General features: G+C 46.3%; 1 protein-coding gene across 2 annotated transcripts in view; it reads right to left on the reverse strand.

Annotated features, from left to right (window-relative positions):
- Positions 1-6,044: 6,044 nt before the first annotated feature.
- FBXO16 (F-box protein 16) overlaps positions 6,045-23,728 on the reverse strand; it is a 144,591-nt gene continuing 126,907 nt past the window's right edge. The window contains exons 8-9 of one of the 2 annotated variants that reach the window (XM_030198701.1): positions 7,497-7,722; positions 6,045-6,786 (exon numbers count right to left, since the gene is read on the reverse strand). In XM_030198701.1, coding sequence (XP_030054561.1) covers positions 6,719-6,786; positions 7,497-7,722 — 294 coding nt within the window. In that variant the 3' untranslated portion in view covers positions 6,045-6,718. Of the gene's footprint in view, positions 6,787-7,443; positions 7,723-23,728 lie in introns of both variants that reach the window. The other variant, XM_030198702.1, reaches the window with a different exon arrangement.

Below are 23,728 nucleotides of genomic sequence, written 5' to 3' on the forward strand. Positions count from 1 at the left end.
GAGAGCTATGCACAGGCTACAAGCCACACGGTGCCTAAGCTGGCTAGTCTATCACTTGGAAACAAACACAGAGAACTAGCAGAGCTATGCACAGGCTACAAGCCACACGGTGCCTAAGCTGGCTAGTCTATCACTTGGAAACAAACACAGAGAACTAGCAGAGCTATGCACAGGCTACAAGCCACACGGTGCCTAAGCTGGCTAGTCTATCACTTGGAAACAAACACAGAGAACTAGCAGAGCTATGCACAGGCTACAAGCCACACGGTGCCTAAGCTGGCTAGTCTATCACTTGGAAACAAACACAGAGAACTAGCAGAGCTATGCACAGGCTACAAGCCACACGGTGCCTAAGCTGGCTAGTCTATCACTTGGAAACAAACACAGAGAACTAGCAGAGCTATGCACAGGCTACAAGCCACACGGTGCCTAAGCTGGCTAGTCTATCACTTGGAAACAAACACAGAGAACTAGCAGAGCTATGCACAGGCTACAAGCCACACGGTGCCTAAGCTGGCTAGTCTATCACTTGGAAACAAACACAGAGAACTAGCAGAGCTATGCACAGGCTACAAGCCACACGGTGCCTAAGCTGGCTAGTCTATCACTTGGAAACAAACACAGAGAACTAGCAGAGCTATGCACAGGCTACAAGCCACACGGTGCCTAAGCTGGCTAGTCTATCACTTGGAAACAAACACAGAGAACTAGCAGAGCTATGCACAGGCTACAAGCCACACGGTGCCTAAGCTGGCTAGTCTATCACTTGGAAACAAACACAGAGAACTAGCAGAGCTATGCACAGGCTACAAGCCACACGGTGCCTAAGCTGGCTAGTCTATCACTTGGAAACAAACACAGAGAACTAGCAGAGCTATGCACAGGCTACAAGCCACACGGTGCCTAAGCTGGCTAGTCTATCACTTGGAAACAAACACAGAGAACTAGCAGAGCTATGCACAGGCTACAAGCCACACGGTGCCTAAGCTGGCTAGTCTATCACTTGGAAACAAACACAGAGAACTAGCAGAGCTATGCACAGGCTACAAGCCACACGGTGCCTAAGCTGGCTAGTCATACACTGGAAACAAACACAGAGAACTAGTAGAGCTATGCACAGGCAACAAGCCAGACGGTGCCTAAGCTAACTAGTCATTCACTGGAAACAAACACAGAGAACTAGCAGAGCTATGCACAGGCTTACAAGCCACACAGTGCCTAAGCTAGCTAGTATACACAAACATAGAAACTCACTCAGAGCAAACACTGAAACTGTGTACAGAGCACTCTATACAGCAGGACCTTTAGATGAGATCAGATGAGATCAGATGCAAAGGCCAGGACTGTAGTCTCCAAGTGATTAATAAAGCCCTCAACACCAGAGCTACAGCTGCAGCAATCACCTTGCAACCAAACAGAGGCTTGACACTCAGAGCAGGCATCCCATAGAAAGTAACAGCGGGAGCCATCTTGGATACTGGCAGAGACGAAGAGGCGGCAGCCATCTTGGAAGAGGCATAGCCCACACAGGTGAGGTTCAGTAGGGCAATCAGCACACAGAGCCAGAGAGAACCTAAGACAGACACAGACACAGAGACAAGCAGAAGCCAGCACAGACACTGACTCCCAGAAACAGGGTAAGTCTGAGGGTTGGCACGGCCACAGACGGGACAGTAAGGCTCAAACAGTACAAAATGACACTGATGTTACAAAAAAATCAGAAACTTCAAATTTATTCTCACAGATTATTAGAAGGTCAAATAATTGGTATACAATTCACCGTTCCTTTCATGTAACTCTTCTCTTTTCCCCTGACAATTCTGTAACAGGGTACATAGGCAGCACTGTGATGCTACAATTCCCTTGATTCCTGAATGAAATCCCATAGAGGAAGCTAAAAGCATCTGTAAATTTTCAGTTTTCCTTTCTCCCCTTGATTTATTGTAAGAAAAATGATTTCATGCTTTTCTCCCAGGTACTCCTATATTTGCATCCAATTACACCAAATGGATTAGAAAAGGAAAATGAATTTATTCATTTCTTTAACATTATGGGATTAATTGTACCTTCTATACTGTAACCTGTAGTCATAATACAGGAAGAGAATTCACCTATTTTATAATCCAAAACACATTATAGCATAATTTGCAGCAATCTGAAATCTTAGGATATATTTGTGCCAGTGCTCATGAAAGTGACTCAACATAAACAGGAATAAAGCATCTGGTGTAATCCCAATACAAAAAGCATTGACATTGCTAAACATGGAGGAACTGCTAGGGTCAACAAGGATTAAAGCCTAGCAAACAATGCAAAAAGACTTACAGTTTTTAGTTTTTATGTATTAAAAAGAACCTAGGACCTAATAATTAAAGAGATATAGAGGTCCTTGTACTAAGCTGTGATAGGGCTTTCCCCATGTGCTAAGGCTATTTTTAGTGCTTGAGTAAAATGGTCAGTTTTTTATTTCTTGTATTAATGGCCATGCACTATCATCATTAGCATATGGCCATTAAAAACAATTACTGCGTGAGCACTTTCTGCCACCCATTTTTTTTAAGCGGTAAGGGCTTATGCAGTAATCTTGCACTAATCAGTTAGTATGCGGTAATGTAGATGAACTAACTGATTTGCATAGACATACCCACTCTCTGCCCCCCCAGACATGTTCCCTCCTAGAATAAATATTTTTTAGCATGTGGGTAGCGTGCATAGATCTCAAACTACCAGAGGACACCTGAGCATGTCCTACGGTAATCAAAATCCATTCTATCCTGCATTAACACTTATTGCAGCTTAGTAAAAGGACCCCATAGTTAAGCGCTGGTACTGGCAATTAATTTTATTCTACATTCAATGGCTCTGGCCATTTTGAAGATATTACTGAGTATACATATAAGTGACAATTGTTATTGAAACTCATACATATGAGTTAGACCTGCTTTTTTCACTGGTCTAACTTATGCATATATAAGGCAATTCTATAAATGGACACATACAGTTATCCGTGTCTTATGCATGTACATTGCACCTTAATTGGCACCTGCACACAGAATTGCCCTACATGCTATTCTATAAAATAGCATGTATGTGTCTTAGTGCATAACTGCAAGGGGGCGTACATGTAGATGGACCATGGGTAGGGTGTGGGGATGTCTTCTACTTATGTGCACAACTCACAGGATACTATAAATTGGGCACACTGCATGGTGTACCTAGACAAACCAGCTTACACGTGCCATAACACAGCAGCATGCCTGATAACTAATGGAAAAAGATCGGATCACATTACTCCAATTTTGAAAGACTTGCATTGGCTGCCTATCAGGCGAATTTTCAAAGCACTTAGACTTACAAAGTTCCATAGGTTACTGTGTAACTTTATAAGTCTAAGTGTTTTGAAAATATGCCTCTATATCTATCAGGATTGTTTGGACTTTAAGGCGTTTTGCATTGGTGTACCAAAATATCTTTCTGACAGTTTGGCCAAATATGAACATCTTTGACCTTTGCACTCTTCACAGCGCTGCCTGTTGCAGCTTCTGTCTTTGAAAACAGCGAGACTGACATGTACAAGACTTAGAACTTTTTGTTATATGGGACCATCTTTATGGAACTCCTTGCCTGGTGCTATCAGTGTGTTACATACACACATAAGAATAGCCATACAGAAACCCAAATAGTAGCAAGATTCATGCTACCAATCCCAGGGCAACCAGTGGCTTCCCCCATGTCTATCTCAATAGCAGACTATGGACTTTTCCTCCAGAAACTTGTACAAACCTTTTTTAAACCCAGATATGCTAACCACTGTGACCACATCCTCTGGCAACAAGTTCCAGAGATTAACTATTTCTTGAGTGAAAATATATTTTCTGCTATTAATTCAAAAAATATTACTAAGTAACTTCATTGAGTGTTCCCTAGTCAACAGACTGCTAAAACCTGTCGTTTCTTCCTCTATAACATCACCAAAATTCGCCCTTTCCTTTCTGAGTATGCAACTAGAACCCTCATCCACACTCTTATCACCTCCCGCCTAGACTACTGCAACCTGCTTCTCACAGGTCTCCCACTGAGCCATCTCTCTCCTCTTCAATCTGTTCAAAATTCAACTGCACGCCTAATATTCCGCCAATGTCGTTATGCAGCCCTCTCCTCAAGTCACTTCATTGGCTCCCTATCCGTTTCCGCATACAGTACAAACTCCTCTTACTGACTTACAAATGCATTCACTCTGCAGCTCCTCAGTACCTCTCCACGCTCATCTCTCCCTACACTCCTCACCGGGATCTCCGCTCGCTGGGCAAATCTCTCTTATCTGCACCCTTCTCCTCCACCACTAACTCCAGACTCCGTTCCTTCTATCTTGCTGCACTGTATGCCTGGAATAGACTTCCTGAACTGGTACACCAAGCCTCATCTCTGGCCATCTTCAAATCTAAGCTAAAAACCCACCTTTTCGATGCTGCTTTTAACTCCTAACCCCTACTCACCTATTCAACCCTCACCTTTTCATCCTCCCTTCAACTGTCCCTTATCTCTGATATGTCCTGTCAGTCCTAACACTTTCCTAACCCTTATCCCTTACTTGTTCTGTCTGTCCTAATTAGATTGTAAGCTCTATCGAGCAGGGACTGTCTCTCCATGTTCAAGTGTAAAGCGCTGCGTACGTCCGGTAGCACTATAGAAATGATAAGTAGTAGTAGTAGTAGTTTATACTTTTCAAAACAGTAAAAAATTGATTCACTTTTACCCTTTCTACACCACTCAGGATCCTGTAGACTTGTATCATATAACCGCTGATACCACATCCTCTGGCAAAGAGTTCCAAAGCTTTAACTATTCATTGAGTGAAAAAATATTTCCTCCCGTTTGTTTTAAAAGTAGTACCATGTAACTTCCTTGAGCATCCCCTAGTCTTTGTACTTTTTGATAGAGTAAAAAAAATTAATTTATGTTTACCTGTTCTATACCACTCTTGAAGACCTCTATGTATATTCCCCCTCAGCTGTCTCTTTTCCAAGCTGAAGAGTCCTAAAATCTTAAGCCGGTGAAGATCAGCTATTTAAAAGTATGCATGGTGGGGGAGGGGGGTTGAGAAACCATATGGCATGAGGGTGGGTGGGAGGAGAAACCGAATCATCTGTAGGGTGGGGGAAGGGGTGGGGTTCTTCTGGCCACTCACTTTGGGCCCAGGCCCATCCAAAATTGGGTATCTGGGTATGCCCCTGTTCTGTTCAACACACTCGGAAACAGAAGATCATTAAGTACTAGGGAACGCAATCAGATACTAAAAACAAGTCAGAAAGATACAGAAATCACCACAATTGGACTAGGTGCTACTGGCCTGATTAAAAGATGTTCAAGTGCTTGAAATACATATTACATCCTATGAACTCCAGAAGAAAGCTCGCTTTGGCACAATAGAAGAGCTAAGGCAGGTTTTAGAAGTAAATTTGAGATCATGCCTAACAATCTACCTTAGGAGTAAGGTTCATTACTGTCACAGAATGTGCACAAGTAACCCATTTGGAGATACTGCTCCTAAAGATTAGCTTAAGGTACACTGATTTTAACATATATTTTGGCTTCAGAATGTCAAGGAGGTGAGGCTCCAGTTTAGGTATAGGTGGCTAATGAATCAGATTGGAAGGCTTGCGGCTATGATCAGTGTTTTCACTTCCAATGCAAATTATTAGTAAAAAGTTCCTATTGGGTTTTTATCAGCAATATAAACATGATATAATATAGAACCTTTAGGCCTATATTAGCCTCTCAGACTCAAAATGGACTGGGCCAAAAGAAAAGAAAAAACACCCTCATTTAACAGTTCCACCTATTCAGTGCATTTTTTCTAGCAAAAAAGGTGCCGGTACTCAAATGCCAGATCACCCTTCAGGGGTGGGGTGGTCACTGAGGGACCCACCCCACAATAGCCAGGCCCCCTGCAACCAGTCACAGAATCTATGATAGTGCAGAATTGGTGTGTAGAGCCTGAGCTCTTTCATTAAAACTTGGGACTATGGGTCAATTTTAGCAGACAATGGAAAAGGTGCCTGTACTCAGTACCCCCAACTACCCCCTCAAAAAAAAGCCCTGCACCTATTCGTATATCCAAACATAAGTTGTTTCCCATACCTGACTGTACATTATAAAGACAAGATCCCAATCTGTTTGAAACCTGCAATTATGGGCTCACTGCGTTCTACTAGCTGATAAACACATTCAGAAACAAGCCTTGGATTTCTACCTCCAAAGGTAACTGATTGATATATATATATTGCCATATCTAAAAAGAGGCCAGTGCTGGCTGCTATCTGATACACTGTTGGCTGGTATTAATTCCAGATGGCAGCAATTATTGACCTCCAATGCCCAGGGTAACATGCTGTAAAGACAGCCTTCATTAAAACAGGAGGAAAAGCTCAGGCGAAAAGTTCAGAGGGTGAAAACAAGAGATAACTGATTCACTGCATTCAGTAACATATACAGCACAGAAGGAGAGGAAGGGTCACTCACTGTGAATAGAGAAAGAAACACAAATGGTAGAGAGCCTGGGGCTGCACACTGACATGGCATTAAATCCCAATATATGTTCATACTTCAGTCAGCAAACGGAGGAGGAAGGAAGGAAATATTTTCCCCAAATGCAGAACAGATGATTCTTCTTTTTCTGCTCTGCTGCATAACATTCTTTAGTTAACCTCCAATGTGTTTAATCTTCATCAGACCCATTCTTCGACAAAGACACCTGCCAGGGTTGGCTTTCAAAGAGAGGGGAAGCTGCAATGTATAAAAGCAAATGATAAAAATCAGAGCATTAAATTAGCAACCATTTTAGTTTATACTACAGAGTCATGACATGTTTAATATACTGTACAAGGATTTAAGGTCTCATATTTGAAACAAACTAACTCCCCTGTTTACTAAGCTGTGTGGCATTGCCAACACAGCCCATTCAAAGTGAATGGGCTGTATCATCATTAGCAAACAGCTTAGTAAACAAGGGGGTATGTATTCATCATCAGCCTGTAAGCATGCAATTTGCTTTACTGAGTATTTTAAAGATTCATATGGACAGTATTGGGCTCTTTAAATTCTAAATGGACTAATACTATAGGTACAAAAATGAGCCGGGCTAGGGGACGAGTGAAGGCGGGCCAAAAAAGTAGCTGGATAGCTGTGATATTCAGCTGCTATCCATAAGTTATTGGGGGGGGGGGGGGGGGGGAGAGAATAGGCTGGTTGGAAAAAAAATCCACATACCCAAAGGTTTAGGAACCCATGGAGTACATCTTACCAATTTTATTTTGATAACGAGTTTCAGAATTACACCTTATATTTACTTTTCTTTGGTTTTCTTTAACATTGTGCTGCTCCTTTCATCTGCAAAGCATAGAGTGCTCAGGTTGTTCCATATTTATACCCCAGACACATCACCTGAACAATCTCATTCATTGGGGTAGATCACCCTTGCTGTCTTGGATACTGACATGGAGAGCTTCTTGCTGTTCTCTTGCAGGCCTTCTTTCCTCTTTCACTCATTTTTGGTATTGGTGCTCGGACAGGTGCAGGCCGTATCCCAGCATTCCATTGTGCACTCTGGGCTAAACTCTTAGCTGCTACATTGGTAAAGAGGTATCCATTAGGTTGGTGAGTGGCCCAATTTGGTCGAACAGGTATTTTTGGTTGAGATCTGAGATCTGCAGACAAAGACATCTGGAAACAAACAATATATAAATCAAAACATTACATGCTTCTGAACTTATGGATCAGATTATGCAGGTGCATGGTCATGTAATGTACCTCAAAGCTGGCACATACACTTAAAGGGAATATATGGGTATAGATTTCTTCATGTTGTGAAGCTTGTCCTTACAGAAGTTGTGTAAACCGAAGACTCTGAATAGAACAATTTCTGGTCAGGAGTAACTCTCCAACTAACATTCTCAGGATTCTGCATCCCACTATGATGAAATTATAATTAAATCCAAACCAGGGGCAGCAGAACATCTTTTTCTTTGAGGGTGCCCAAGCTCCATTTCCAACCCTTCCCTTCCATCCCATGGTTCCCAGCATTTCTCTCTCTTCTTCCCTCCCTTCCTCTCAACCCCCCTCTCCCATGGTGTCCAGCATCGCTGTCCTTCCCTCACACTCAACCCCCTCCCCTAATGGTATCCAGCATTTCTCTTATTTCCTCCCTCTCAACACCCCCCCCCCCACACCATGGTCTCCAGTATCTCTGTCCTGTCCTCTCAGTCCCCCACTAGTCTGCAGCATATTTTCCTTCCCTCCCTTTCTGTCTCCCCCTTGATCTCTAGCATCTCTCTCATTACCTCCCTTCCTCCCAACCCACTCAATGGTTTTCAGCATCTCTGTCCTTCCCTCCTCTCAACCCTCCCCCAATGGTATCCAGCATTTGTCTCTTTCAGTCCCTCTCAACCCCTCCCATGGTCTCCAGCATCTCTGTCCTTCCCTCACTCTCAACCCCCCACCATGGTCTCCAGCATTTCTGTCCTTCTCTCCCTCTCAACCTCTCCCCAGCCTCCATCATCTCTGTCTTTCCCCCTCCCTCTCAACCTCCCACTCCTGGTCTCTAGCATCTCTATCCCCTCCCTCTCAACCCCCCCAGTCTCTAGCATCTGTCTTTCCTTCCCTCTCAACCCCCTCCATGGTCTCCAGCATCTCTTTCTTCCCTCCCTTCATTGTCTGTAGCATTTCGCTCTTTCCCTACCTCCCTCTCCCCTCCTATAGCATTCGGCCACTATCTCTTTCCCACCCCTCCCCTCTTCAACGTCTCTCTTCTTCCCTTCTTCTTTACACCTCCCCCCATCCATGGTCTCCAGAATTTCCCCTTCTTCAGTATCTCTCTCATTCTCTACCACCCCACCTCCACCACGCATTTATCCCCTTACCTTGCTCCCCGGGGGTGGCAATTCTATCAGCTATATAAGAGGCATCACGTGGCCAGGCAGCTCCTGCCCCCTCTGAACTTGTTTCAGAGGGGCTAGAAGTCAGCTGGTCTTCAGCATGCACAGATGCCCAAGGCTCCGCGCCTGCCAGCCATGCTTTTATGCAGCTGATACAATCACCACCCTGGGGGTGTGAGGTAAGGGAATAAATACTTTGCAATGAGAGAAGCAGGGAAGAAAAAATTTTTTGAGGTACCATGGCACCTGTGCCTCCTCCCCCCCCCCCCCCCCACACACACACATTTTGACACCTATGACCTAAACGTGTTCTACAAATGTTAATTTATTTCCTAGATAAGAAGGGCTTAAACAAAGTCTGTAACTGCCAGGTGTCTAGGAATTCCCAAACCCAGGGCCGTGCCAATGCGGTAAGCCAGGTAAGCAATGCAGGGGGGCGCCTGCCTTTGAGGGGCGCTGCTGCCCTGCCTGCGGTCCCTGCCTTCCACTCACTTGCAAAATCTTTTAGCTGAAGTTGCGATCGCCCCTGCCCTCCTCCTTTTCATGGCAAACTGGAAGTGAAAGCAACAGCAGTATTCACTGAGGCAGGCAGGCTCTTCAAGTTATTTTAAAGAATGCAACCAAATTGCTATATATGCTGTGGTTTGGGGCTAATTCCTCACTCAGGGTAAGCTTCAGAGCTTGAACCGCATTCAAATTAAAGACAACCTGAAATTTTAAAAGTGCTAAAAATAAGTTTTAAAAGTATTTGTATTAAATCTAATTGCAGAATTTAGGTGCTGGGAGTCTGTACTTGGTTGTCATATGCTCAGATTTGTTTAAATCGTATGCAAATTAGTCCGTTTTTGGGAGGTTCTCATTTGCATATTTATGAATAAAAAATGATGGAAGTGTTTACAGCCTTAATGTTAGGGCATGGCTCTGATCAAAAGTGTGAAGTTTGGTCCAAAAACGAAGGGTTTATCTAGTGTTTTTCACTAAAAATTCCCATTACAGTGTCTGTATGTTAATCTGCATTCAAATAGAGCTCTCTGATTGGATGATCAGCTTTTGTTAGAAATCTGCCGGGAAGTGAACAGAGTGAGACAGCAACTGACTGTCGGTTTGGCCAAGAGAGACATGCAGCTGTGAGTTCCTGTGTGTGTTGACTGAAATTATAAAAAACTGCCAGATTATGTGGTAAATGAGAAAATATGAATGAAAAGAGGTTGGTGGAGATTGAAGTTTGAGATTTCTCTAGTGAAAAAGGATCTGAATATTTCAGGATTACTTGAAGTTTATGAAGAATAGAAAAGGGTGAATTTCAGTTTAAGAGTGTTTAAATCCTATAAGCTATATAAAGGTTAGGTAGATTTAAGTGACTGTAAGCAAGGAAACCTTAATATTTAATCTGAAATAAATATTTGATCTGAGATAGTTGATCAGAGACAAATGTTTGATCTGAATTATATCCTTTGGTGCAAAGGAGATTAGAAAAAGAATCTTTGGAAACTAAGAGGACTTTGCTCACATTTTGAATTAGCATTCCTATTTTGAGTTGGAAATCTTTGAAGTGTTATGAAAATACATTTTGCTTTAATGAAATTGCTAAACTTTAGAGTCAGAGACTTATCAATGAGGGATACATACAGTGCTATTTTTTTCCTGAGGTCCAGCTTACTTGCCTGCTCCCTTCTGTTCCTGCTCTGCTAGACGGAGGGGGTGGGGGCGCCAACTGATAGTCTGCAGGGGGGCACCAGAGACCCTAGGCACGGCCCTGCCCAAACCTGCCCTAGTAACTCCACCATCAGGGTTTTTGGAATATCCACAATACTCACAAGATAAATTAGCATATACTGGGTTTCCAATATATGCAATCTTAGCTTTTACATGAGGGAAAGGAGGCTATGGCTGTATGTTTCAGCCTGGGTGCGGGAAGGTGTATTTGAAAGTCAGCAAGGAAGGTTATGTCTCTGACCACGTGAGGCTGTGCAAATGTTTGTCTGTAAGAAAAAGAATAAAATCTAAGACCACTAAACTGTAAAGACAGAATGAAATTAAGAGAAAATCAAAACACTTAAAAAGCAGAAAATGAAAAGTGCAGAAACAAAGAGAAAGCAAAACAGAAAGGGATAAAAATGGATCGTAACAAAAGTTAAAAAATTTATTTTATACTTTGTGCAGGCATAATACCTTAAATATACTGTATAATTCAGTACAGTATAAGGGGGAGGGGGAATTCTAGAAGTGGGCACTTCCATTTAGGCACCCCAAATGCTGCATGGTGATAGCCTATTCTATAATGGCATCTAGGCTTCTAGGTTCAATAACAGAATATTAGCATAACCTGGTATCACTGCACCTTAAATTTACAAGTCTGCAGCTGCCATTGAGCTGGTGTACCTGCAGGTGCCTATATGCAGCAGGGATGCACATAACTTACAGTATGCTATTCGTTATATATACAAGTGTAAAACCGCCTATGTCCCGGCCATTGTACGCCCATCCCCCACATCTATGTGCTATGCCACTTAGGCGTACCATTAGAAAATAGTGCTTAGGTGTCCTGCTGGCACTTGTGTGGATAAGTGTACACTTACATGCATAAGTGCTAATATTATGTACATTTATGCATGCAAGAGGCACATAAATGTGGGCACCAAGTTATAGAATTGCCCTTTATGTGCTTTTGTAGTTCTTTACATGCAATCAACTCGCTTTTGTATAAGACACCCTTGTTGAACATGGAGTCATTTGTAAAATATATCCAGTGTACATGAATGTAACTCACCTTGAGCTAGTACTGAAAAAAGTGTGAGAAAAATCTAAATAAATATAATAATAATGTGTGGTACTGTGGAAAATATGTTTATTTTGCACAACATATATCAAAAGATGTCAATTCACAAAAGATAATGTGCAAAAAAGAGCTGCATCATGTACAGTTTTGCATGTGAAAGCAGTGCTACCTACACATATAAGTTGCAATTCTCCTTATGTGGGTAAGAGGCAGTACCTGCATATATAAATGGCTATTCTGCAAACTGCATGACCAAGAGGAACCATTTAGGGAGCTGTCCTTTAAAACACTAATTTGTGCTAAAATCATAGTGGTTTATAATGCCAGAAAGGCAACTACAATTTTCCCCTCCAGTTCTCCCAAGCCCAAGTGAGAGAATAGCCCACAGTTACTTTTAACATGAAGCAGCTGTAAAAGCCAATAGAGAAATTTTCTGGGAAGTATGTGTATTGCCCTTCTATAATGTGGAATACACACATACCTTGAAGGTCTACCCAAACCACATCCAGAACAGACTTCTTTCAAAACTGTGCATGCTGCCAGCACATATGTACGAGTGGCAACTTTTCAAATATTACTAATTATTAGGGCTGTATTTCGATCTAAAGTTTTAATCATGATCAAGTGTGCGCTTAAAGTTGGCCCATAGTCAGCTGTTCATGGGAGGGGGGCACATTTCCCCTCCCCCCACCCCCACAAGATATCTTAAATTTGCTGTCGGGGATGCCAAAGCCAGTCATAGAAATCTACTGCCAGTGTCCACCTTCCTCTATCTGCTGCCTCAGCAGCGAGGAAGTCAGCAGAGAGCCTCCAGCTGTCGAAACGGCAATCCCTGAGCATGCTCAGTTCATGCACAAACTGAGCATGCTTGGGGAGTGCAAGTGTTGGTGGCTGGAGGTACCCCACTGACTTTGTCGATCCTGAGGCAGTACATGGAGGAAGGGGGTGATTCGGGAAGTGGATTTCTTCAGCTGGCAGGGCTTCAGCTACTCCACCAGTCACTGAACAGGTACTGTAACTTTGGGGGGGGGGGGGGGGGGCCTTCACCCATTCTCTTTCTCATGCACCCCCCCCCCCCCCGTGTCTTCACCTGTTCTCTCTCTTTCGCTCTCGCGCCCTCTCATATGCCCCCCTGTATCTTCACCCATTCTCTCTCTCCCTGTGCACCCCGTGCCTTCACCCATTTTCACTCTCTCTGCCTTCACCCATTCTCTTTCTCTCTCTCTCCATAAGTCCCCCTGTGCCTTCACCCATTCTCTCTCTCTCTCCATGAGTCCCCGTGCCTTCATCCATTCTCTCTTTCCCTTCATGTGTCCCCCGTGCCTTCACCCATTCTCTCCCTCCATTGCCCCCTGTGCCTTCCATCCATTCTCTCTCCCTATGCCCCATGTGCCTTCACCTATTCTTTCTCTCTCCCTGGGCCTTCACCCATTCTCTCTCCCTGTGCCCCTGTGCCTTCATCCATTCTCTCTCTCCCTCCATGCACCCCCCCCCCCCCATGCCTTCACCCATTCTCTCCCTCCATGTGTCCCCCATGCCTTCACCCAAAGGGGAGGCGGGCGGGTTTGTGAGAACAATCAGCCTGCTGTCCTCGGAGAATACCTTCTACAGGTATGTAGCATTCGCTTTCTCCGAGGACAAGCAGGCTGCTTGTTCTCACTGATGCGGTATCCCTAGCCCCCAGGCTCACTCAAAACAACAAACATGGTCAATTGGGCCTCGCAACGGCGAGGACATAACTGAGATTGACCTAACAATGTATCCAACTAACTGAGAGTGTAGCCTGGAACAGAATAAACATGGGCCTAGGGGGGTGGAGTTGGATTCTAAACCCCGAACAGATTCTGAAGCACTGACTGCCTGAACCGACTGTCGCGTCGGGTATCCTGCTGCAGGCAGTAATGAGATGTGAATGTGTGGACAGATGACCACGTCACAGCTTTGCAGATCTCTTCAATAGTGGCTGACTTCAAGTGGGCCACTGACGCTGCCATGGCTCTAACATTATGAGCCGTGACATGACCCTCAAGAGCCAGCCCAGCCTGGGCGTAAGTGAAGGAAATGCAATCTGCTAGCCAATTGGATATGGTGCGTTTCCCCACAGCCACTCCCCTCCTGTTGGGATCAAAAGAAACAAACAATTGGGCGGACTGTCTGTTGGGCTGTGTCCGCTCCAGATAGAAGGCCAATGCTCTTTTGCAGTCCAATGTGTGCAGCTGACGTTCAGCAGGGCAGGAATGAGGACGGGGAAAAAATGTTGGCAAGACAATTGACTGGTTCAGATGGAACTCCGACACTACCTTCGGCAAGAACTTAGGGTGAGTGCGGAGGACTACTCTGTTATGATGAAATTTGGTGTAAGGGGCCTGGGCTACCAGGGCCTGAAGCTCACTGACTCTACGAGCTGAAGTAACTGCCACCAAGAAAATGACCTTCCAGGTCAAGTACTTCAGATGGCAGGAGTTCAGTGGCTCAAAAGGAGGTTTCATCAGCTGGGTGAGAACGACATTGAGATCCCATGACACTGTAGGAGGTTTGACGGGGGGCTTTGACAAAAGTAAACCTCTCATGAAGCGAACAACTAAAGGCTGTCCTGAGATCGGCTTACCTTCCACACGGTAATGGTACGCACTGATTGCACTAAGGTGAACCTTTACAGAGTTGGTCTTGAGACCAGACTCAGACAAGTGCAGAAGGTAGTCAAGCAGGGTCTGTGTAGGACAAGAGCGAGGATCTAGGGCCTTGCTGTCACACCAGACGGCAATCCTCCTCCATAAAAAGAAGTAACTCCTCTTAGTGGAATCTTTCCTGGAAGCAAGCAAGATGCGGGAGACACCCTCTGACAGACCCAAAGAGGCAAAGTCTACGCTCTCAACATCCAGGCCGTGAGAGCCAGAGACCTGAGGTTGGGATGCAGAAGCGCCCCTTCGTCCTGTGTGATGAGGGTCGGAACACAGTCCAATCTCCGCGGTTCTTCGGAGGACAACTCCAGAAGAAGAGGGAACCAGATCTGACGTGGCCAAAACAGAGCAATCAGAATCATGGTGCCTCGGTCTTGCTTGAGTTTCAACAAAGTCTTCCCCACCAGAGGTATGGGAGGATAAGCATACAGTAGACCTTCCCCCCAGTCCAGGAGGAAGGCATCCGATGGCAGTCTGCCGGGGGCCTGAAGTCTGGAACAGAACTGAGGGACCTTGTGGTTGGCTTGAGATGCAAAGAGATCTACCAAGGGGGTGCCCCACACCTGGAAGATCTGGCGCACCACTCGGGAGTTGAGCGACCACTCGTGAGGTTGCATAATCCTGCTCAGTCTGTCGGCCAGACTGTTGTTTACACCTGCCAGATATGTGGCTTGGAGCAACATGCCGTGACGGCGAGCCCAGAGCCACATGCTGACGGCTTCCTGACATAGGGGGCGAGATCCGGTGCCCCCCTGCTTGTTGATGTAATACATGGCAACCTGGTTGTCTGTCTGAATTTGGATAATTTGGTGGGACAGCCGATCTCTGAAAGCCTTCAGAGCGTTCCAGACCGCTCGTAACTCCAGAAGATTGATCTGCAGATCGCGTTCCTGGAGGAACCAGCTTCCCTGGGTGTGGAGCCCATCGACATGAGCTCCCCACCCCAGGAGAGACGCATCCGTAGTCAGCACCTTTTGTGGCTGAGGAATTTGGAAAGGACGTCCCAGAGTCAAATTGGACCAAATCGTCCACCAATACAGGGATTTGAGAAAACTCGTGGACAGGTGGATCACGTCTTCTAGATCCCCAGCAGCCTGAAACCACTGGGAAGCTAGGGTCCATTGAGCAGATCGCATGTGAAGGCGGGCCATGGGAGTCACATGGACTGTGGAGGCCATGTGGCCCAGCAATCTCAACATCTGCCGAGCTGTGATCTGCTGGGACGCTCGCACCCGAGAGACGAGGGACAACAAGTTGTTGGCTCTCGTCTCTGGGAGATAGGCACGAGCCGTCCGAGAATCCAGCAGAGCTCCTATGAATTCGAGTCTTTGCACTGGGAGAAGGTGGGACTTTGGATAATTTATCACAAACCCCAGTAGCTCCAGAAGGCGAATAGTCATCTGCATGGACTGTAGAGCTCCTGCCTCGGATGTGTTCTTCACCAGCCAATCGTCGAGATAAGGGAACACGTGCACTCCCAGCCTGCGAAGTGCCGCTGCTACTACAGCCAGGCACTTCATGAACACTCTGGGCGCAGAGGCGAGCCCAAAGGGTAGCACACAGTACTGGAAGTGACATGTGCCCAGCTGAAATCGCAGATACTGTCTGTGAGCTGGCAGTATCGGGATGTGTGTGTAGGCGTCCTTCAAGTCCAGAGAGCATAGCCAATCGTTTTCCTGAATCATGGGAAGAAGGGTGCCCAGGGAAAGCATCCTGAACTTTTCCTTGACCAGATACTTGTTCAGGGCCCTTAGGTCTAGGATGGGGCGCATCCCCCCTGTTTTCTTTTCCACAAGGAAGTACCTGGAATAGAATCCCAGTCCTTCTTGCTCGGATGGCACGGGCTCGACCACATTGGCGCTGAGAAGGGCGGAGAGTTCCTCTGCAAGTACCTGCTTGTGCTGGAAGCTGTAGGATTGAGCTCCTGGTGGGCAATTTGGAGGTTTTGAGGCCAAATTGAGGGTGTATCCTTGCCGGACTATTTGAAGAGCCCAACGGTGGGAGGTTACAAGAGGCCACCTTTGGTGAAAACCTTTCAACCTCCCCCCGACCGGTAGATCGCCCGGCACTGACACATTGATGTCGGCTATGCTCTGCTGGAGCCAGTCAAAAGCTCACACCTTGCTTTTGCTGGGGAGCCGAGGGGCCTTGCTGAGGCGCACGCTGCTGACGAGAGCGAGTGCGCTGGGGCTTAGCCTGGACCGCAGGCTGTCGAGAAGGAGGATTGTACCTACGCTTGCCAGAAGAGTAGGGAACAGTCTTCCTTCCCCCATAAAAACATCTCCCTGAGGAGGTAGATGCTAAAGGCTGCTGGCGGAGCTGGTGGAGCTGTTCTACCACCTGTTCGACTTTCTCTCCAAAAATATTGTCCGCTCGGCAAGGGGAGTCCGCAATCCGCTGCTGGATCCTATTCTCCAGGTCAGAGGCACGCAGCCATGAGAGTCTGCGCATCACCACACCTTGAGCAGCGGCCCTGGACGCAACATCAAAGGTATCATATACCCCTCTGGCCAGGAATTTTCTGCACGCCTTCAGCTGCCTGACCACCTCCTGAAATGGCTTGGCTTGCTCAGGAGGGAGTTTGTCCACCAAGCCCGTCAACTGCCGCACATTGTTCCGCATATGGATGCTCGTGTAGAGCTGGTAAGACTGAATTTTGGCCACGAGCATAGAAGAATGGTAGGCCTTCCTCCCAAAGGAGTCCAAGGTTCTAGAGTCCTTGCCCGGGGGCGCCGAAGCATGCTCCCTAGAACTCTTAGCCTTCTTTAGGGCCAGATCCACCAACCCAGAGTCGTGAGGCAACTGAGTGCGCATCAGCTCTGGGTCCCCATGGATCCGGTACTGGGACTCGATCTTCTTGGGAATGTGGGGATTAGTTAAAGGCTTGGTCCAGTTCGCCAGCAATGTCTTTTTTAGGACATGATGCATGGGTACTGTGGACGCTTCCTTAGGTGGAGAAGGATAGTCCAAGAGCTCAAACATTTCAGCCCTGGGCTCATCCTCCACGACCACCGGGAAAGGGATGGCCGTAGACATCTCCTGGACAAAGGCTGCAAAAGACAGACTCTCGGGAGGAGAAAGCTGCCTTTCAGGGGAGGGAGTGGGATCAGAAGGAAGACTATCAGACTCCTCGTCAGAGAAATATCTGATGTCCTCCTCCTCCTCCCACGAGGCCTCACCATCGGTGTCAGACACAAGTTCATGAACCTGTGTCTGAAGCCGTGCCCGACTTGACTCCGTGGAAACACGGCCACGGTGGGAGCGTCGAGAGGTAGACTCCCGCGCCAGCACCGGCGAAGCTCCCTCCGCCAACGTCATCGGGGAGCCTTCCTGGGAGGCGGCCGCAGTCGGTACCGCAAGCGGCACCGATGTTGGAGACCTCACCCCGGGCAAGGGGCCAGCCGGCGCCTCACTCGACGGTACCGGCGGCGCAAGCACCCCCGGTACCGGAGGGGAAGAGCGCAACAGCTCTCCCAGGATCTCCGGGAGAACGGCCCGGAGACTCTCGTGCAGAGCGGCTGTGGAGAAAGACATGGAAGCTGATGCAGGCGTCGAAGTCAGAGTCTGTTCCGGGCGTGGAGGCTGTTCCAGGCTGTCCAAGGTGGAGCGCATCGACACCTCCTGAACAAAGGGTGAGCGGTCCTCCCGGTGCCGACCAGAGCTCTCGGTACCGATGCGGGAAGGAGACCGGTGTCGATGCTTATTTGATTTTTTCAAACGAAGCATGTCACCGGAGCTTCCCGGTACCGACGAGGACGTAGAATCCAGCCGTCTCTTCCTCGGGGCCGAGGCCAAAGAAGGTCGGTCTCGGGGGCTGTACTGCAGGAGCCCTCAGGGTAGGGGGAGACCCACCCGAAGGCTCACCGCCACCAGCAGGGGAATGGACAGCCCTCACCTCATCAGCAACAGTGGAGCTCCCGGTACCACCGACGCCGACGCAACCTTTCGATGTCTCGGTACCGACGATGCAGAGGGTCGATACCTCGATGCAGTCGATGCCGAGGTCGAAGGTCTTGATGCTGCCGACGTCGACGCACTCGATGCCTCCGGTGCTGTTGTCGATGAAGAGCCCGAGAACAACACGTTCCACTGGGCCAATCTCGCAACCTGAGTCCTCTTTTGTAAAAGAGCGCAAAGACTACAGGCCTGCGGCCGGTGCCCAGCCCCCAGACACTGAAGACACAAAGCGTGCCTATCAGTGAGCGAGATTACCCGGGCGCACTGGGTGCACTTCTTTCAGCCGCTGGGAGACTTCGATGACATGGGCGGAAAAATCACGCCGGCGAAATCAAAATTCGTAATGGCGACTAAGGGCACCAAAAATAGGGAGAGAAAAAACCCGTACCGAGGCCCCAAAAAAGGCCTACCCCGAAAGCGAAAGGAAACTTACGTCGGGGAAAACAAACTGGAAACACGGGAAGGGAAAAGACCGAGGTCTTCCTTTTTTTTTTTTTAAAGAAATCGCGAAGACGCACGAGGGTCAACTTTGAGGGGCACGAAACGGCGCAAAACACGACCGTCCCGAGCGCGGACAAAAGAAGACTGACGAACACGAGCCGGTTCGGGCGGGAAGACGGCCGCGCATGCATGGTGCGCATGGGCGCGCGAGGACTAGCAAAGGCCTTTGCTAGTGAAGTTCGGAATGGAGGGGCTGGCGTGGACGTCAGCCATCAGTGAGAACAAGCACGCACACACACACACACACACACACACACACACACACACACACACACACACACCAGCCCTGATGATGGGGAAAACATCACATAAATAGAAGCAGGAGTATAAATGTACATACATGTTTCTAATGTAAAGATGGTGGATGGTGCATGGAAAAAGCTGGCACACAGTTGTGGAGAGATAGCATGCCATGCAGATTTTTCATTACAACAACAAGCGACTGAAGTAAGAACATGAAAGCTGGGGCAAGGAGTTGACAACAGATGTACCTGAGTTATGCTCTCCTGCATTCTCAGCAATTCATTTTTAGCTTGCTTGGGAGAGGAAAACAAATTTTATTAATAGCAAATAAAATGAAACTGTGATAACTTTTTTTTTTTTACTTATGGTGGTATACAGTGCAAATTAAAGTCAGGTGGCCAGGCAGCACTCAGACAATAAGCACAGGAAATGCTTGTTGTTGTCATATAAAAACTTATTATTAATTTTGTCAAATATGCAAGCTGATTTTTTTTGAGATGCACAATAATTTTAAGAGTCTCGAGACCTGCTTTTGATTTTACATGTGCCTTTTGAAAACAACAGACCTCTGATACAGGCGACACATGCCGAAACACCGCCATGTCAGGTCAATCATAGCCCAGATGATATTTTATGAGTCAGAATAAAATCTTGGATTCAAGGCATTTCGTCTCCTTGGCTATTTTCCCTTCTCATCTTTGTTGTCACTGCTGTTTCCCACACTGGTTCTACTATTGAGGAGACCCTCCTCCTTTTTTGGACCTTGAAGACTGCCTGGTTTCTCTGAACACAAGTTACTCCATGGCTCCCAAAGGAGGAACCAATTAAAATTCAGACAGGTACACTTGCACCTTGCCCTTCCTCTTGCCCATTGTGGTGGGCCTAGATTCCACAAAATAAAGAGAAGCATGACCTCTGTCTGCAGACACCATCTTGTTCTCCCCTGCAATCTATCTGTACCCTTCTTCTCCACTGTCAACTCCAGACTTTGTTCATTCCATCTATGCCTGAGTTGGTACATCATAATCTGTCTCTGATCCTACTGAAATCCAGGCCAAAACCCCATCTTTTCAACTTGGTTTTAACTCTGAATCCATTATTTCCTTGTTCAATACTCATAGGGGGTAATTATATAACTTGATGCCAAGATGTAGATGCTACAATGGGGTGCACTTAGTGCCAGTTCTATTACCAGCATTTAAATACACCTAAGCTGTTATAGAATAGTGTGCACAGCTACGCTGGAACGACAAATTTTAGGCACAGCTATACAACAGGTCAATGGCTGGTATAAGTTGGTGCACCCTAAGTGCGCCACGCAACATGCACAACTGGTATTCTATAAAGTTGCATCACTTATAGGCTCATTTTTGAAAGAGAAGGGCGCCCATCTTTTGACACAAATCATCCTTCTCCCAGGGTCGCCCAAATCGGCATAATCGAAAGCCAATTTTGGGCGCCCTCAACTGCTTTCCGTCGCGGGGACAACCAAAGTTCCCAGGGGTGTCAGAAGCATAGCGAAGGCGGGACTGGGGCGTGCTTAACACATGGGCGTCCTCGGTTGATAATGGAAAAAAGAAGGGCATCCCTGATGAACACTTGGCCGACATTACTTGGCCTTTTTTTTTTTACGACCAAGCCACAAAAATGTGCCCTAAATGACCAGATGAACACTGGAGGGAATCAGGGATCACCTCCCCCTACTCCCCCAGTGGTCACTAACCCCCTCCCACCCTAAAAAAATGTTAAAATATTTTTTCTAGCCTCTATGCCAGCATCAAATATCATACCCAGCTCCATGACAGCAGTATGCAGGTCCCTGGAGCAGTTTTAGTGGGTACTGCAGTGCACTTCAGGCAGGCGGACTCAGGCCCACCCCCCCCCCCCCCCCACCTGTTAAATTTGTGGTGGTAAATGTGAGCCCTCCAAAACCCACCAGAAACCCACTGTACCCACATCTAGGTGCCCCCCTTCATCCCTAAGGGCTATGGTAGTGGTGTATAGTTGTGGGGAGGGGGCTTTGGGAGGCTCAGCACACAAGGTGAGCTATGCACCTGGAGCTTTTTCTGAAGTCCACTGCAGTGCCCCCTAGGGTGCCCGGTTGGTGTCCTAGCATGTCAGGGGGACCAGTGCACTATGAATGCTGGCTCCTCCCATGACCAAAGGGCTTGGATTTGCTCGTTTCTGAGATGGGTGTCCTCGGGTTCCATTATCGCCGAAAATTGGGGATGACCATCTCTAGGGACAACCATCTCTAAGGTCGACCTAAATGTGGAGATTTGGACCTCCCTGACCATATTATCAAAACGAAAGATAGCCACCCATCTTGTTTCGATAATACGGGTTTCCCCGCCCCTTCGCAGGGACGCCCTCAGGAAAACTTGGGCGCCCCGTTCGATTATGCCCCTCTTAGTGACATGCCCTTGGCCTGCCTATGCTCTGCCCATGCACAGAACCCTCTTGCAGTTACATGTTAACGACTAGATTCTATTTATGGTGCTTGAAAAATTGGCATCAAAATAATTTCCACCTAAGTGTAGTCTATAAACCATGCCTAGATTTAGGCGTGGTTTTTAGAATACACCTTTTTGTGTTTATAGAATATGTCTAGTAGCCCTGCCAGTGACTAACTCTAGGCGCATCCATTTATGCCAAGTAAAACTTGGTGTAAATACTGGTGCCTAAGTTAGGCGCGGAGCAAAGATATTCTATAACCCTGAGTGTAAATTTTTGGAATACCCACAAACCACTCACTCCACGCCCATGGTCATGTCACCTTTTTGGCAGCACAAATTAGAATTTAGGCACACCACTTTACAGAATATGCTTAGCAAGTAGTGCACGTAAATTCTAATTAATGCCAATTAGTGCTGATAATTGCTTAACATCCAATTATCAGCACTGATTAGCTTGTTAACCAATTAGGTTATGTATATTGTTATGGAATATGTTTCAATTTCCACAAGGAAATCTCAGCACAATATACAGAATCAGGAGGTAAGCAACTCTGATGTGTACTTTATAGAATAGCATCTAGCGCGTATGTGGATAAATGCCAATTACTGGCACCTCTGACATGTGTAAGTGCTAACATTCTGTAATCTACATGAACACTTGGTGCCTAATAATAGAATAAGGGGGATGCTGTTTTAATATTCCAATAAAGTGAAGTTACCTATAGCAGATTTTCTCTAAGGACAGCAGGACAAATATTCTCACATGTGAGTGATGTCACCAACAGAGCCCTGGTGCAGATGCTGCCCAGTATTCTACAACTTCTAGAAGTCTTTGGCAGGCCTCCACCACGCCTAGGTCATTTGGAGCCCGCAGTTGGATATAAAAACATAAGAATGCAATTCCTAGGGGATGTGGGTGGGTATATGAGAATACTTTTCCTGCTGTTTTCGGAGAACATCTGCTATTGGTAACTTCACCTTCTCTGAGAACAAGCAGGACAGAGTTTCTCACCTGTGAAAATCCTTAGCTACCAGGTTCATCTAAAACAAGAAACAACGGTTAATAGGGTCTTGCAATGGCAAAGCCAACCAGAACCAATAACACTAACAAATAAACAGGCCTATTGTGAAGGTGCAGCCTGCGACAGAAAAGAATGGGCCTAGTAGGGTGGAGTTGGATTCTATTTGATGCTAGGTTTCACCCTAGGAGTCAGCACCCAAGAAAAAGATCTAGGTGTAATTGTGGATAATACACTGAACTCTTCTCCCCACTGTGTGGCAGCAACCAAAAAACCAAACAGAATTCTTGAAATTATTAGGAAAGAGAAAATAAGACAAAGATTATTATAAAATCTCTTTATCGCTCTATGGTGCCACCACACCTTGCGTATTGTGTGCAACTCTGGTCACTGTATATTAAAAAAAGGTATAGCAGAATTAGAAAAGGTTCAAAGAAGGGTGACCAAAATGATTAAAGGGATGGAACTCCTCTCATATGAGGAAAGGCTTAAGAGATGAGGACTATTCAGCTTGGAAAAAAGACAGCTGAAGTGGGATATGATAGATGTCTACAAAATACTGAGTAGTGTAGAACAGGTAAATGTAAATTGATGTTTTACTCTTTCAAAAAGTACAAAACCTAGGGGGCACTCAAGGAAGTTACATTATACTACTTTTAAAATGCATAGGAGGAAATATTTTTTTCACTCAATGAACAGTTGGAACTCGTGGCCAAAGGATGTGGTATCAGCAGTTAATGTATCTGGGTTTAAAAAAGGTTTGGGCAAATTCCTGGAGGGAAACTCCATAGTCTGCTATAGAGATAGACATGAGGAAAGCCACTGCTTGTCCCTGAGATCAGTAGCATGAATCTTGCTACTATTTGGGATTCTGTCAGGTACTTGTGACCTCAATTGGCTACTGTTGGGAGCAGGATACTTGGCTAGATGGACCGTTGGTCTGACCTAGTATGGCTACTCTTATGTTCTTATGACTCCAAACAAATCCTGCAGAACTGTCTGACCAAACAGGTTATTGGTTCTGGCATTCTGCTCAAGACAATAATGAGATGTGAATGTGTGGACTGAAAAACATGTTGCAGCTTTACAAATCTCTTCATTGGAGATTGTCCTCAAATAGGCTACCGATGCAACCATGGAATCCTGTTCAGAAGGAATG

This window comes from Microcaecilia unicolor, chromosome 3 (genome assembly GCF_901765095.1).
Source record: "Microcaecilia unicolor chromosome 3, aMicUni1.1, whole genome shotgun sequence".
In the NCBI taxonomy this organism is placed as follows: domain Eukaryota; kingdom Metazoa; phylum Chordata; class Amphibia; order Gymnophiona; family Siphonopidae; genus Microcaecilia; species Microcaecilia unicolor.